The 16,210-nt window shown below is 56.6% G+C and overlaps 2 protein-coding genes across 3 annotated transcripts in view; one reads left to right on the top strand and one right to left on the bottom strand.

The window, feature by feature from the left end:
* CGN (cingulin) overlaps window positions 1-8,314 on the bottom strand; it is a 30,553-nt gene extending 22,239 nt beyond the window's left edge. The window contains exon 1 of one of the 2 annotated variants that reach the window (XM_063317255.1): window positions 8,293-8,314. The gene's annotated coding sequence lies outside the window, so the exon portion shown is untranslated. Of the gene's footprint in view, window positions 1-7,179; window positions 7,258-8,292 lie in introns of those variants that run through there. The other variant, XM_063317256.1, reaches the window with a different exon arrangement.
* A 3,926-nt stretch (window positions 8,315-12,240) lies between these two features.
* Window positions 12,241-15,416, top strand: PSMB4 (proteasome 20S subunit beta 4). Its single transcript, XM_063317259.1, has 7 exons — window positions 12,241-12,392; window positions 12,906-13,112; window positions 13,837-13,983; window positions 14,286-14,367; window positions 14,650-14,766; window positions 14,920-15,008; window positions 15,288-15,416. Exons 1-7 carry the CDS (start codon window positions 12,256-12,258, stop codon window positions 15,298-15,300), a joined length of 792 nt encoding a protein of 263 aa, XP_063173329.1. The 5' UTR covers window positions 12,241-12,255; the 3' UTR covers window positions 15,301-15,416.
* The last annotated feature ends 794 nt before the right edge of the window (window positions 15,417-16,210 follow it).

Raw genomic sequence — 16,210 nt, 5'->3', positions numbered from 1 at the left:
GGCAGATCAGAGCCAGGTGGACAGCCAGCCGCCTGCCGCGCCTGCAGAAGACACTTTGCGGGTGGCAGAGGGCAGCACCAAGCCCTGAAAGAGGAGGAGGAGGAGACCGAGATCTACAGCAGCCGCCAGACTTGAGAGCCTCCATGGGGAAAAGCAGTCTACCCCCCCACACCAACCACAGAGGGCTGGCCGGCCACGCGGCAACCAGACCTCGCCACGATCCCACACAGCTTTAATTTTTTTCTTGGAATATTCACCTGAATGCAAAAGCGAGCAAGGCCAGAATCGAACCCGGCATCTTTGCCGTCCAGTCTGCTTTTCCAGCACCCCTGGCCGGATGCTCAGGATGCAGTGGGGCGGGCGGCCGGCCGATTTCATCCCGCCTCCCCTGGTTGAAGGCCAGCTCGCGTTATCAGCTGGGGGAGCGAGGAGGGGCCGAGGCCCCGAGAGGCCATTTCTCTCCTGGCTGAGCAAGCGGGGGTGGCGGGGGGGGAATAAATTGTTTTTCCTCCGCCCGCGGATCCACCGCTCAGCTGGGAAGGCAAGATAAGGGAGAGAAAGGACACCAGTGCAAACCAGGCCTGGGCCCACGTAGCCCCCGCTGGCCTCCCCAACCCGCCTGGCCACCAGACACCATGGTCCCCTGCCAGCCCGACCATGGTCCCCGGGAAGGAGAGGGGTGCAACGTGGGGGCCATCACAACTCCCCTTCGGCCTTTATACATGGTTGATCTGTAATAATCGAAAGGGATATAACCGCCCAGGGTTGCTGGGAATCAGGCATGTATTATTATTGTTGTTGTTGTTGTTGTTGTTGTTATTTCTGTGAGGATTTTATTTTGAGCGGGAAGGATAGAGAGTTTCAGCAGGCCAAAGGCTGGACTCCAAGGTCAACCAGCCACAGCAGAGTGGTGGGCATAGGGAGGAGGGCAGGGGTGCCACGCTCGCCCTTATATACCGACTCAGGGGCTCCAAGACCGGCCCTTTCCAGCCAATAGGAAGGGGCCTCCCCGAACCCACCTGGCCATTGGCCGCTTCGAGCGGGCCTCAGGGCCAATGGAAGGGCCCGGCCAGGAGCCAATTAAAAGCTGGGCTCAAAGTTGGGCCACCAATCAGCCGAGGGGGGAAGGGGTATAAAAAGGGGTGCAGCAGAGGCAGCTGGCCAGATCGCCAGGAGGGGCTGCCAGGAGGCGCCTGAGGCTGAAGGGCTGAAGTCACCCATCCTCAGGGGGCCAAAGCAGGGCAGAGCTGAAGCCGGGGAGGAGAAGCAGCCCCTGAGGGGAAAAGAGCTGAAGGTGCTACCAGCCTCAGGTGGAAGGGAGGCCACCTGGAGAGCAGGGCCTGAGAGAGCACCTTAAAGAGCTGAAGGTGCTACCAGCCTCACATGGAAAGGAGGCCACCTGCAGAGCAGGGCCTGAGAGAGCACCTTAAAGAGCTGAAGGTGCTACCAGCCTCAGGTGGAAGGGAGGCCACCTGGAGAGCAGGGCCTGAGAGAGCACCTTAAAGAGCTGAAGCTGCTACCAGCCTCAGGTGGAAAGGAGGCCACCTGGAGAACAGCCAGGAAGAGGCACCCAGGAAGCAGAAAGGGCTGCTGCCCACAAGAAGCCAATGCAAAGCTGCCTGCTGGTTTGGGGCGGAGGGGCAGCCAAGCTTGGGATCTCTGCTTGGGCCCTGATCCTAGAGGCAGGAAGAGCATCCCCAAGACCCCCCTGAGAAGAAACACCTGCCTGGCCACCAAGCCTGTGTGAATCCACCCTTGGGGAAAAGTTTGCACCACATGTGACCTGGGTTCACACCATCAAGTGCCACCCAAGCAAACCAAACTTGCCACAGATGAGCCAAACAGTGAGCTCAGAGTGATCAGCTGGCCTCTGGGGGTGTGGTGGGGGGCTAGAAACAGGGGAAGCAGGTAGCCACAGTTCAGCTTGGGGGAGGGGGTGGATTTTTGGGTCAGGGAGGGAAAAACTGGCTTGTGGCTAAACCATGGATTGTTTACTCCCCCCCACCCTTTGAACCCCATGAGCATATCTGAAAATGGTGACTTAAGTTCCTTAAGTTGCCAATAAAGTGGCCTTTTCAGACTGGGCCCACCTGTGGCATTAAACCAGGATTGGCTGCATAAACCACGGCAGGGTCTGCTTATTTAACTTGCCCTGCCTCTGCCCAACCCTAAAGCAGGGTCTGTGAATCACAAAGGGAAGGCCCGCACAGCGCCAAGTTAGAGCCAAACAGGGTCACGGCTTTGCCGGGCCACAAAAAACGTGCGTGTGCGTGTTTGGAAGGTGTTGTAGAATGCTTGCGCGGGTCAGAATGCAATGGGTTGCGAGCTGCCGCCAAAACCTCTGGGGCATAAAGCCCAGGAAATTAGCCCTCTCCTGGGGACAAGGAAGAGAAGACAGGCCCAGCACCCAGCCAAGCCACAGCCCGCCATTACAATCCTCCCCACCAACTCGCTAGCGTGACACAATTCACTCGCACAAAGACACAAACTCTCCAGGCAAGGGCTTGGGGTCCCGCTGCCTTTCCTCACCCCCAGCCTACAGCCTCAGTTAACTACAGGTATACATTTAAATTATTTTTTTTAATTAGGGAGTCCTAATAGATCAAGCAAAATTGGCGTCTTAAGAGCATTTACAGAACAGCCAAATAAAAATGCTTTTCGGGACCCCACAAGCAGGATATTAGCCGCAGTCCTATGAAATCACCTTCTAGTGTGGTAGTTAGAGGTAGGCTGCTTCTGCACATGGAGGATCCATTCCACCACTTACAGTTAACAACCTAAAAAGCGAGCTCTTAAAATAAAAATAATAGACCCTCCGACATCAGCCCCCTCCCCCTAAGGGGTTCCCTGCCACCACACCTTGTGGCAAAGAGCGCCAGACGTTAATCATTATATACTGCAGAACGCTTCCCTTTTGCCCACGCAAATTTCCAAAGTCCTGAACGAGGCGAGGAAGAAAGAGATAATCCACCCCTGAGTACATATTCAGACAACAAAGTTGGGGGGGAGAGAAGTGGTGCATTTGCAGGTCCCTCTCAGCATTTCCACTGCTCAAGAGACCCGCATTTGGCAAAATAAGCATTTGTCGCCCCCCTCCGCCTTTCTACCAGCTTGAAGATACCCAGCCAAAACCTGGCACTCATCTGCACTTCCTCCCCCAGTTTTGGAACAAGTCTGCATTTAAAATCTGTAAATTCCCACCCCCAACACCACAGAAAGGGACTCTGCCTGCGCCGCACCGTGGGAACCTTCAGGAACCCCCTCCAGCAGGCTGGCACCTTCGCAAGTGACTGAAATGGCGGCCACCGTGCAGGGAGGGCCCCGGCCGAGCGACTCAGCATGGGGGAGAAACCTGAAACTGACGCACCTGAGCTCAGCTCGCCAGCCTGGCCGGGCAGGTGCGGCAGGCAGAGCGGAATTTGCCAGGCAGAGCAACCTTTCGTCCCTTGCGCAAGGCCCGTGCCCCCGCCCTTGGCCCGAGACAGGGAGCCATTCGCCAGCTGGCGTCCCTTGCCAAATAACGCCCCGGGGGCGCCTGCAGCCCTCCCCACCCCCAGGGCCCCGAGGAGGCCAAATTCCCTGGCTATTAGCACTGCGCCTTGCAGAAGAGCCAGAAGGAAGCACCAGGGAGCGCTTCCATGAGAGCTAGAAACTTCATTTAGAAACACAAAACAAAACAGACTTAAAAGCGGAAAGGCATGGCCCTGGTGATCAAAGACGGGTTGCAGCCGAGGGTTGGTGGCTACGCCGTCAAGAAGGGGCTACTAAGGAGCCGAAGGCGACAGCAGGTTGGAGGATGAAATAATGTGCAAGGACAGCCAGACGTGGGAAGGCCAAAGAGAAGGAAACAGTATCAGAAAATGCATCGCGGGAAAAGGGTACGGCCGGAGCCAGTGCGATGCATGCCGGGGTTGCAAGGCTGAGCTGTGAATTGTTGCAACCGAGGTTCGTGCTGGGCTCACACAGAAACACCCAACAGAGGCTTGTGGCTGGATTCGCACAGCCACACTCTGCCCCAAATAAACTCCCTTGGGGCTTGGCACGATGCGTGAAACCAATTCCCATGCTCAGCAACCAGGATCTGGCCAAGCGATCCCCTTTTCAGCCCACCCAGGACCCCCCAAAGATTCCCCACCCTCCCGAGAGCCACTGCCAGGGGACGGGGGTGGGCACAGACTTTCCAGCCTGGGCTTGCGCTAACCCCAGCTGGGTGCAACATCTGAATCACGTTCTTTCCACCTTGCCGTTCCAAAGAACGCTGTTAATCATCAGCTCAGCTGCTGGAATGCAAACACCGAAACTGCTTCCTGATCTTTCGGGCACTCCGGAGAGCTCTGCGCACGAGCGAGCGGAAAAGCCAGCCAGCCGCCCCACTCCCAGGGCCCTAAATAAATAAACGAAATAACATTCAAAGCCCTTCTCGGGTATCTGCCTGGGGAAGAGGGTTTAACTCGCATGGGGAGAAACTCGGTCAAATTTCCGCCTGGCCCCAAACAATTCCAGAAGTGCTTCTGGGCTCCAAAATAAGGGATTTGGCTGGGAAACGTGGGCTGGTTGGTTTTAAATCAAGTCACTTCAGCTTATTCAACAAAGTAGTAGGAACTTCGCTTCTGAGCTTCACAACTCACCACGACAGGTTTTCTTAAGAACCCGCCTGGCCCTCGCTAAAATGCCAAGCCTGCAGTTATCTGGAGGGCATCTGGGTTGGAGAAGGTGAAGTTGCTTTTACCGTTTGGCCCTCAGTGCTATTTCCCTCCCCCCCCCGTTTCCTTCCAAAAAAACCCCTGCAGCTAATTCTATGGAGATAATCCAGGGGCTGCTAGCTGCTGCCTGCTGGAGTGTGTTCCTCCTGTGTGCACGTGGGGTCACTGTGAAAGCACAGCAGCACATACAGTACCCTAATTAAAACATTTTTTGGCGTTCATAAAAAAGCTCATTGTTGGGGTCACAGGCCGTTCCAACCTGAAGACAAGGAATCCAGAGTCGACTTGAACTTTTTAGCGCCGTCCCTGATCATTTGTTTTTATCAGGGTTTTCCAACAGAAACTTAAACTTTCTTAAAACAAACAAATTTAAAAAAAAAACCAGCCAAACAGGTCCAGTGGGGGGGGGGGATAAGGAAAGGGGAAAGAAAGCAATAGAAATCAGGCTAAAAGGAGAATATTCACAACAGAGAACCGTGGCAGAAGGAATTTTGGTTAATCTCTCCCGAAACAGAATCCATTCTGTTTTTTCCTTTTATAATCACAGAAACCATGATCCAGGCCTGCTGCAATCCTGCCCTGGACTTAGCCCAGCTATATGTCTATGCACAGCTTTGATCCACCAAGAATAACAGCGCTCTCCATATTCTTAAAATGCTCTAGCCATAATAAATAACAAAACAACGACTCCTACATACAGCATTGCCATTCAACATCCTTGCCCAAATGTTTTGCAGGGCATGCAGAAAGAGAAAACTGATAGGGAAGAGCAACTCAAATAGCTGGGCCGCCTCGGAAAGGCATAGGATCTCTTCTGCTAGCAGGGCATCAGCCAAAGTGGGTCTAGGAACTGGGGTTGAGCTAGATGACCTCTGAGGCCCCTTAGATTCCACAGCCCAAAGCACCAGGAATGTAACACACACACCCGACCCCCAACCCAATTATAGCTGTTTCAAGAAAAGCGTGGGAAGGCTGTGCCTCTTCCAGATTATGTTGCAAGACCATTCCGGTGTCTCTTACCACTGGCCGGGCTGGTTGGGATCAGAGGTCACCAACCTCTGGAGAATCACATTCCCTGTCCAGATTTAATCTCTAGCAATCCCCCGTTGAGTGGGGGGAGAAGCCTAATAAGCAGCAGGCAGGGAGCTGATCTTGAAAAAGGAAAGGGTCAGACCTGGGTTTATACTCAGAAGGGAGATCAGCAAGAACTTCAAGGGCTGAATGGGAGAAAAGATGATCAGCCGATCGTTTTTGGATGACCCCAACCCAAGAAAAAACATCAGTAAAGGAAATTCGCCTAGATGATTTTAGCTCCTTCTCCTTTCCTTAGCCAGAGATGTAAAAATTTTAAATTCTTCTTCTTTGGAAGGAGGTCTCCTGAGCATACTGGAGTGCGCTTGATGGATGAATAAGTCAAAGCGAAGGGATGAACCCTGCCCAAAGGAGGCAAGGTTGTTTAAGGAGACACGAAGGAGGACCGAACAATCACCTTTAAGCAGGTGCCACCCAGAAAGAACCACAACATCCCTGCCCTTAACTGGAACAGCCAGAATTATTCCCATTTCTGGCAGCCGTGCCATGCCAAGGGTGCAGGCTGCCTCTCAAGCTGGTCACATTAGCTCCCACTCGGGACAAGCCCAGGCATGGCGGGCTCAAACGGTGGCACTTTTTAAGGGCACCGCATTGTAGGCGGAAGTAAAGGGCTTCGTTTATGGCGGGGGCCAAAAGCAGAGATGAAACAGCCACGAGAATTCCTGGCCAAGTGCAGAGTGCCTCCCGCTTCCCGGCAAATAACACAGGGGACTCAGAAACGGGAGGATTGGTACATATTGCCAAAGCACGGAAGAGGTACCGGGCGCAACATTTCATTTCCGGGGAAAATCTGGCTCAAAAGCAGGGCCCCCCGGTGAGTCCATGCCCCCCACCAAAGCCCACCCCTTCACACGGTGCAGCAGAGCAATGAGAAATGATCCATCAGGTTTGGAATGGCTGGGCTTAAGTGACAACAGTACCGGCACCAGAACGTGGATCAGGTGTTCGCTGGCCTCGTGCATTTGTTCCTCTAAGCAAAGTGCAAAATCAAAATATCGGTTGCCCTCCCTGGATCTGGGTGGCTGCTGACCTTTGACAGGACCGGTGGGACTCCAAGCTGCCTAGGGACGGTCCCTGGAGTCCGCCGCTAAAGGCAACGAACGATTAAGCTCTGCCACCTCCCTCGTCTCCAAACAGGATTTGTCTGCTTGCAGGGACGGTCAATTAAGTCCCTATCAGAGTGGGAGACAAATGCTGCCCCCCCCCCGCAAGAAAACCAGGCAGAAATTGCTGTATGGCCTTGGCAAAGCAGGAAAGCGAAACGGGAGCGTTTGCCTTTAGTTTCAATCTAGCTAACCTTGCAGGTGTAAAAGGAAACCAGAAGTCAAATATAAAAGGGGGGGGGGGAGCCATGAAAGGTATTAAAAAATCTGCAAATTCCTACCGTCAGGCAAAATCAGGGTATCAATCACAGATTAGGACGGGTTTTCCTATCAGAAATACAGGAGTTGGTCAATCCAGGTAGGTTGGGATACAGATGGAGGGGCTCTAGAGAGAAAACACGCCCCCCCCCCGTCCCTGCCGATGGAACTTCGGAGGGAGGCCGGCTGGGGATGGTGGGAATTGTAGTCCGTTTTCCGCAGGGCCCCTGGCCGGGGGAATGTTGTTAAGACTGCGGAGAGGGGAGCGACCTTGCAAAGGAGTCTGTCCTCCGTCCAGCTGTGTCCTACCCCAGAGCGCTGAATTCGGCTAAGTTCGCTCCCGTAGGCAGAGGTGGGGCCCTCTTCCTGAGCTCTTGCGAGCGGAGAGGGAGGGGAAAGGGGGCATTCCACAGATCTGGAAGTCCGGGAGCAAAGGAGGGGCCCCGGGTGCCTCCCAGGGACCTCCCTCCGGCGGGCTCCGGCGCCCTGCCCAGGTCAAGGGCTGCGGGCGGGCGGGCGGCCCTGTCGACAGACCCGCGACTGCAGAACCGGGCGGGGCGGGGGCATCCGAGCCGGGGAAAACGGGCAACGGCCCCCCCTTCCTCCCCGCCCGCCCAAAGCGGCGGCTCCTCCGCGCCCAGAACGCTCCGCAGCCTGCGCGCAACCGGCCCGCGGGCGCAGCGCCCCCTCCGCGGCGCATCCTCGGCGGAGGCGCAAGGGCAGCGCGGGGCGGCCGGGGGCGCCGCTCCGCCCGAGAGACCGGAGGGGGGCGGACCCCGGCCAGCCCACGGGGGTCCTTGGCGACCCGAGCCTCCCCGCCCGCCTCGGAGGGGCGCGACGGGGCGGCCGCACCCAGTGAGGGGCTGCGGACCATGGGGGCGGTGGTCCAGCCCAGCGGGAGGGGACCGGGCAGGACGGCGGCAACGGGGCGCCCCTGCGGAGACTGGCCGCGGGCAAGGGAGGGGCAGTCCCGGCGGGGCCGGAGAGAGGGCGCCCGGGGGGGCGAGGCTGGCTCCTGCCCGGAGGGCACCCGAAGCGCAGGAGGGCGCCGGGAGGGGCGGGAGCCCCGGGGAGGGAGGGAGGGAGCGAGGGAGGGGGGACCCTACGGGGACGGGGACGGGCCCCCGCCGGCTTACCGCCTCGCCCCCCGCCGGCTCCGGCTGCGCGCCGCTTCTGGCCGCCGCCCCGGGCGGGCGCAACCTGTTACCTGAGCCCGCGCCGCGGCCCCGCCCCCGCCGCTCCCCATTGGCGCTGCCCGCGGCCGGCCACGCCCCCCGCCACGCCACGCCCCCGCCGCCTTCCCTTCCGGCCGGGCGGGGCCGCCTCCCTAGCAACGGGGTGCCGCCGCGAAGCATCGATGCAACTAATTGCCTAATTTCATTCACGGAAAGCAGAGACGCTCCTCCCCGCGCCTTCCGAAGGAAGGGCCCGGCGGAAGCGCCCTGCTGTCTGCTCTCTGGGTGGCTGCAGGGGATCCCAAGTCCCATCGTCCCCGGCTCTCCTGCTGCCCTTCTGCGGCTGGGGCTCCTCCGGCATCCATCCTCCCGGTGCTCCAGAGAGGGGGGCTGCCAATAGCATCACCCAGCGGGTCCACGGCACCCAGGATTCTCTGCAGCTGAGGGCAGCGCTTCTCAACCTTGGCAACTTTAAGATGGGTGGACTTCAACTCCCAGAATTCACCAGCCAGCCATGGATTTTTAATCCGTCCCCCCCCCCCCCGCAGGCTTTCAAATTGGCTCAGTGAGCGAAGGTAAAGGTAAAGGTTTCCCTTGACATTAAGTCCAGTCGTGTCCGACTCTAGGGGGCAGTGCTCATCTCTGTTTCAAAGCCGAAGAGCCGGCGTTTGTCCGAAGACACTTCCTCCGTGGTCACGGGGCCGGCGTGACTACACGGAACGCCGTTACCTGCCCGCCGAAGCGGTGCCTATTAATCGACTCCCACTGGCATGTTTTCGAACTGCTAGGTTGGCTGGAGCTGGGACTAGCAGCGGGAGCTCACCCCGTCAGGTGGATTCGAACCGCCGACCTTCCGATCGGCAAGCTCAGCAGCTCAGCGGTTTAACCCGCAGCGCCACCGCGTCCCCCAATGAGGGAAGCATGCAGAAATTTGGAGAGACCCCCAAAGCCCACGCTTGAGAGCGGGAGCTGTTCTCCAGCAAATTTAGAGGCAGCCCTAGAGTACAAAACACCCAACTTGGCTTGCATGTGATGACAGCTGACATCTGGAGGCAGAACTGACTCCACCCATGTTCCTTCCAGGTAAGAAAGTGTGGGCAACCTGCAACTTTTCCCTCCGTCTCCTTCCATTCCTCTGACTTCGCTGGAACTTCTGCCGCTGCCCAGTGCTCCCAGCGAGCAAGCACCGTTGGACTCCAGCCAGGCCGGCTTGCAGCTCTGCTCTAGGAAGTGCATCCCTCAAGGGAGAACACCGTACCTCACTTATCACCCTAAACAACTTTCTTTGCCAAAGAGAAGTTAAGCATACGTTGGCTTGCCGCTGCCAACCTAGTTCAAAAGAGGGGTGTGCTTGTCACACGTCCCTGTTAAAGATGGCTTCTCCCACATTGGAGGGATGGAGGTTTGATTTATCTGCTGTATCTTATATTCAATTTTTCTGCATTTCTTTGTCCTGAACATTTTTTTAAAGCCAAGCAAGATGAAAACGTGAGCAGGAGACCTTAATAATATCTATCTAGCTATCTAGTCACTAAGGGTCAACAAGGACTTGATGGCACGTCCTCAGTCAACGTGGAAACACTCCAGCTTCATTCGTTCCAGACTGGGGGGGAAAAAAATCTTCCCACCTTCTGTTTGTTTTAGTCAATCAGCTGAAACAAAGGCAGCTCAGTTCCTGAATGGGTTGTGTTTCTGCGGCTTCACAGGACAATGCGGGGCCTGTGAGGAATTCTGATCACCCAACTGCCCATGACAAAGACTTGTATTGAAGTCTTGAACTCCCTCAGAGAGCAACTGGAGAAGGTAGCTCTTCCTGGCTGGCTGGGTATGTCCCGATTACAAATTGGGGGCATTTGTGGCTAAGTTCCACGCATGGCATTTCTGCAGCAAGGCAACCTACTTGCAAATATACGCTTACTGCATGTTTGCAAAATATTATTTGTTTGGTGGTTTAACATTTCTCTGCTGCCCAGTAAACTTTTTCTCCTTTTTACCCCACTTCGTACACAGAGCTTTTAAATGTCAAAACAGTTCCTTGGAATTGCCACAAGTGACACCCAGGAATTTCTTCTCCTGGTGGAACAGGAACCCCACCCTCTCTCTGCCAGTTCCTCTCCTCAAGGTAGCAGGCAAAACTTAATCCTGCTTCCATTCTCCCCCATCCCCCAAGAGATTCAGGGTGGCATGTCACTCTCCCAAACTGGTCACCCCAATTATGTTCTCTGCTGGGCAACCAGGAGCTTGTTAACTCCAATCAGATCACCACGCTGTCACTTTCTTTTCTGCTGGTGAAAAGCAGTGGAAAAACCATGCGCAAAAGATGGACTTAGGACGGCCGAGGGCTTGGGTTTTAAATGAAAGATGAAGGGGCACAACAGCCTGGAGAAGGGGCAGGAATGAGAACAAAAAACGAGCCAGCCAGAGTCATAATTTTATTTCAGGCTGCTGTATGAATCTGAAGCTCCAGAAGCAGCTTGAAATAGATTGGCGTTGCATTTGCAAATTGCAGCTTCTTCCCAGGCAAAGGAGGAAAACAACCAGGCAGACTGGGCTGGCCTGTAAAAGGAGTGCCACCCTCGTATCTCCATCTGCCCAAACTGTCTGTTGCTTATTCACTTATTCACCAATATTTGTATGCTGCTTATTCTCACGGTTCTCATGCTCTTGACGGCAGCTGGGGAAAGTCGCAATTCTGCTTCAATGATTCTGCTTCATTCACTACAATAGATTCCATCTCCAGTTGATCAAGTGTTTGTCTCCAGCCCTCCAAGGGGCGAGGTCGTACAAAATAACTATCAGCCGTCCACAAACATCGAGCGCCCGTGTCTTCGCAGAAACCCATCTGGCTGACTTCAAGCCAGTGACACAAGCAGGCCTTAAAACTGTTCCGTTACTGAATTTATTCCCCCCCTCCACACACACACTCTGACACGCAGCAACTTCATATTCCTACCACTTGGGACAGTTTGCACCAAGGGGTAATTCAAGGGGCTGAGAGCTTGATCTGCCAGCCCAAGTCTCCTTGCACCTGGAACAGCCCCAGTCACTCCAAAGGGGGTCGCTTCTTCGCATCCTAGCCTGTGGCTGGCCTGAAGTCCCCCCCCGCCCCCCTGGCTGAGCATGGGCTAAAGACCGGGTCTCCCCAGCTACTATGCTCCAACTAGCTAACGCAGAGGGGCATTTATACCAATCTCCCATAGTGCATCTACACCCTATAAGGGTGTTTCTCAACCCTTATAGGCAGCTTGAAGATGGGTGGACTCCAACTCCCAGAATTCCCCAGCCAGTTGGAGTCCACCCATCTTCAAGCTGCCGAGGTTGAGAAACGCTGCTCCATAAAGCGAAGCGGAGGCTTCCACTTGTGCGGCTTTTCCCCATTATTTCTGCCGCTCGCTTGCATCGCCGTGCAACCGCAGCGCAAGGAATCGTCTCTCCCATCTGGTGCTCCAGAATCACACTTAATTGCTGCATTCGTCTCGTGGCGCGGCCGCCCCTCGGCGACGCAAACCAACCTTTGCAGCAACAACAAAAAATCGCCTTCCGGGAAGCGGGCGGGTCCCCCGGGCAGCCGCCACGCGAAGCCCCACGCCTCTACCCCGGAAGCGCTTCCGCAACGGACGCGCCACACTCAAAATGGCGGCGCCCCCCCGCAATTTCTCCCCTCCTGCTTCCTCCCCCCTCCCCGAAATCCTTCTCGAAGGCTGACCTTAGCTTCCTCGCCCCCTCCCTCCCGAAAATCGCCCCGCCGCTCCGCAGCATCACCGCCGCTTCCCCCCGCATCCGCCACGTACAACATGGCGCCGCCTCCTCTTTCCCGTCTACGGAACGCCGCCGCGGACAATTCACCGTTTCTCGGGCTGCTGCGCATGCTCCGCCGCGCCGCCACTTCCGGCTCGGTGACTAAGCTGCCGCGGTTCGGGGAAGATGGAGCTGCCCGCGATGCTGCCGCCGCCGCCGCCGCCGCCGCTCTGGGCCGGGGGTCCCGCTCCGGGGGAGCTCTTCCCGCTGGCCAGCCCGAGCCCGGGCTCCGGGGCCCAGAGCGGGGCCGCCGTGCGAACCCTGTAAGCCGGGGGTGGGGTGGGGCGGGGCGGGGCGGGGCGGGGGAGCCCCTTCGCACGGGGGGCCCGGCGCGAGACTTCCATCCTCTGAGGGGAGGGGCGCAAATCAGGGGCTGCGCCCTGCGCTGGACTACGGTTTCCTCCGCAGAAGTGATGGGAGTGGTAGTCCAAAAGCCACGTCGTTGCTCAGGGTCTTTTTTGTGGGGGGGACTGGAAGAAAGACCTTCCCTTATTTTATCTGCCCCCCCACCGCGGCTTTTGATTAAAGAGCCCACCTCTCCTGGGGCTGTGTAGAAAGGTAGACTGCCCCTGCCTGGGGAGGCTCGACCGCAGGCGCTGCGGGGGCGCGACGGGAGGGTCTGGTTCGGGTCCCGTGCCTTTTGGATCAGCAACTCGGGGGGGGGGGGCGGGATCCTCGGTCGTTGGGGCTGAAACCTCCCCCAGACTTCCGGCCTGTCTTGGGGACCGGCGACCCAGCCCTCCTCTCTCCTCCCCCCCCCCCCCGCACACTTCCAGGAGCCCCATGGTGACGGGCACTTCCGTCCTGGGGCTGAAGTTCGACGGCGGGGTGATCATCGCTGCCGACACGCTGGGCTCCTACGGCTCGCTGGCCCGATTCCGCAACCTCTCCAGGATCATGAAGGTCAACGACAGCACCGTCCTGGGCGCCTCCGGGGACTACGCCGACTTCCAGTACCTCAAGCAGGTCCTGGAGCAGATGGTGTAAGTCACCGGGCTGCCCCACGCGGCTCGAGGAAGGGGCGGGTCAACAGGTGCCTTTGCGGAGGCGCCTGCGGGCGTTCAGCCGTTGGCCGGCTTTGCACCCGAGCGCCCCGATTTTAGTGCAAAAGACGTGGAGGGACATGTGAATACCACCCCCGGTCGCAGCCGGTTTGTCTCGTCCACCGCCTGGTTTTGCGGTTGGAACGATTAAGAATCAGCAGCTGGAAGAAAACAACGCGATCCAGCTTCCATTTGCTTGCGGTCAGCTTCAGATTTAGGGGGCCCTGAGGAGCCTGACCCGCCTTAATCAACGTGAGGGATTCCTCCTCTGATGGAAGGGATGGAGCCCCTTCTTTGGAGGTGCTGTGTGCACAGCAGAGGGAACCCGGGTGCGGTCCCAAAGTCAGCATCGTGTGAGTGCGGTGCTGGGAATACTTCCTGCATCACTCCTGTAAGCAAACGAACATAAGTACTTTGCCTCTGTAAGGTAGCTTGATAGCGTTACGCCATTGTTAGGGCCGAGAAGGTGGAGACAGACCTCTCCGTTGACCTGCTGGTGCCCTTTTCGCGGGGCTGCCTCCTCCCCGCTGGGTGGCGCTCAGCACCTGCCGCCTCCACGATGTGCCCGGATGGTGAGGGGGCCCAGTTTTCTAGCCGGCCCATCTGTATCCACACCAACAAAATGGCGTTGGAGAGCTGTCTGACGGACTTCTGGGCCTTGCAGGATCGACGAGGATCTTTTGGGCGACGGCCACAGTTACAGCCCAAAGGCCATTCACTCCTGGCTGACCCGAGTCATGTACAACCACCGCTCCAAGATGAATCCTCTCTGGAACACAGTGGTGATAGGCGGCTATTCCCACGGGGAAGGGTAAGGCCGGGAAGTGGGGGGGGGGCGGGTTGAGGATGGTGCCGTGGCCGACTCACGTATAATATTTCACCGAGTCCCACTCGGAGAGCACTGAACAACTTTTTGTCTGTCGTCCTGTTACTTTCTTGACGTTGCATTCTTCAGCTGCCGATAATTCAGTTCTTGCCTTCTATTCCTCCTCCACGCCGTAGTTTTCATTTGATGGCAGGGGGGCTTCAGCCATGGCAAGCCTTTGGAGCCCCTGGGGCTTCTGGGGAGACCAGGCGGCGTGGCTGTGTCCCCCTCAATCCCTCCTCTTTCAGCTTCTTAGGTTACGTTGACATGCTGGGAGTGGCGTACGAAGCTCCTTCCCTGGCCACCGGATATGGGTCTTACGTGGCGCAGGTGAGCAGCGTGGGCAAGGGGGGGGGTGGATTCGCCTTGTGGTTTTGATCCAGTGAGGCTGGGACCTTTGGCCTGAGTTGGGTTCTCCGATCACGCTGAACCATCCCGGCGTCTCTTGGGATTGGTGCCCTGCCTTGCAGAGTTCAGCCGTCCTCGTTTTCCAACCGTGCCAGCTCCCATCCAGCAAGCCCCAGTGGAGGCAGAGAGGGGCGCGCACCCAGCTTTTCTCTGGCTGTGTGTGGCCGCGCAATTCAGCACACTCCCTCCCTTTCACTGTTGCAGCCACTGATGAGGGATGCCCTGGAGAAGGCACCCAGCCTCTCCCAGCAGGCAGCCAGAGCGCTCATTGAGCGTTGCATGAGGATCCTCTACTACAGGGATGCCCGCTCGTTCAACCGGGTAAGAGGGACCTCCCCTTCCGAAGCTGTACGGGCCGGCCCACCAGCCCAGACGCCAGCTCAGGAATGGTGTGTTGGGATACCCCTGTGAAGGCTGAAACCTTTGAGACAAAGACCCCAGGGAGGGGCCTAACCATCTGCCCTCCCCCCTCAGTACGAGATCACCACCGTAACCGAGAAAGGCGTGGAGGTGGAAGGGCCCTTGACCCTGGAGACCAACTGGGACATTGCGCATCTCATCAGGTAAGGGAGCACCGTAACCTTTGGGCACGGTTAGAAAAAGATCCGCGGGAACGGCTGGCCTTCTGGGGGTTTTCCGACGCCCCCCTACGTACGCAGCAGAACCAGGCCTTGTTCTGACAACTCTCGGTGGTCCTCTAGGACAGGAGGACCCCAAGTCCCCGCGACAGCCCCACCTCGCTACCTTGGATTTTAAAAACCATTTATTTCAATCACAGTCTTTTTCATGGGTTTTGCGACATTTTGCCTGCTGCTAATTTGGCTGGTCTTTTCTCCCTGCAGTGGTTTTGAATGAGATCAAAGATGTCCTAGGCCACTTTTGTATTTGTTGAAGACAACCCCAAATCCCTCGTTCTACTGTTTGATGCTCCCGGAGATGCCAACCTTTAATAAAGATGGTTGACTGTGTACTAGAGCTGTGTGTGAAGAATTTCCTGGAGGTTTCCATGAAGAACAGTTTCAGAAGTTTTCTGTTGGCTTTCTGGGTTCCTGGTCTCTATAATCTGCGGTCCTTCCACCTTCCAAATATGCTGGGCTGCGACTCCCATAATCCCTAGCCAGCACAACTAGAGTTCCGAGCCAGCCTAGTGTTTAGAACAATTTTGGTTTCTCGTGCCAGCACATGAAAAAAATGTGTTTTCTATCTTTTTGAAGTGTTTTCTGTACAAAGATTTTCTACATAGCAACACCATGGGCACCATGGATTCTAGCTCAGCTGTTTTGATGTCCTTGTTTTCTACATGGGGGGCGGGGGTTGCTGTTCAAACATGCCCTGCCCTGCCAAACTACCATTCAGGTGATTAGCGACTGCGCTGCTGCTTTGAAAAGAAAAACCACGGGGTATTTATATGGGAGCTGCAGTCACCATAGTAAGCCACCAGAGGGCAGCAGCTTGGATTCCCGTGGGACACCCATCTAAGCTAATTACCTTCCTGAGCCACTAGAGGGCAGCGTTTTGAAGCCCCACAGAACACGAGTGGCCACCGGCAATTAGCATTACCTTGTAGGACTTCCAGGGAGGGACCGAGGTCTCTCCAGGCATTTTTAGAGATCAGGGCCCCGGGTTTTAAGCCAAGCTTTGCTGAACAAAGGAAACCAGAACGAACTCCCAGACCGTGCTACGCCCAGTTTGTGAACCTGGCTGTGGTTCGAACTGTTGGTTCAATGTCTCGCTGCCAAACTCAATTTCAAGATTCTCTGTAATG

Source organism: Candoia aspera, chromosome 17 (genome assembly GCF_035149785.1).
Source record: "Candoia aspera isolate rCanAsp1 chromosome 17, rCanAsp1.hap2, whole genome shotgun sequence".
NCBI classification, from domain to species: Eukaryota; Metazoa; Chordata; class Lepidosauria; order Squamata; family Boidae; genus Candoia; species Candoia aspera.
This window is presented reverse-complemented; position numbering and strand designations above follow the sequence as displayed.

Coding starts and splice junctions, on each gene's coding strand:
- PSMB4 (XM_063317259.1), top strand. CDS start 12,256: ATGGAGCTGCCCGCGATGCTGCCGCCGCCGCCGCCGCCGCCGCTCTGG. Junction 12,393..12,905: donor GGGGCCGCCGTGCGAACCCT/GTAAGCCGGGGG, acceptor GCACACTTCCAG/GAGCCCCATGGTGACGGGCA. Junction 13,113..13,836: donor CAGGTCCTGGAGCAGATGGT/GTAAGTCACCGG, acceptor TGGGCCTTGCAG/GATCGACGAGGATCTTTTGG.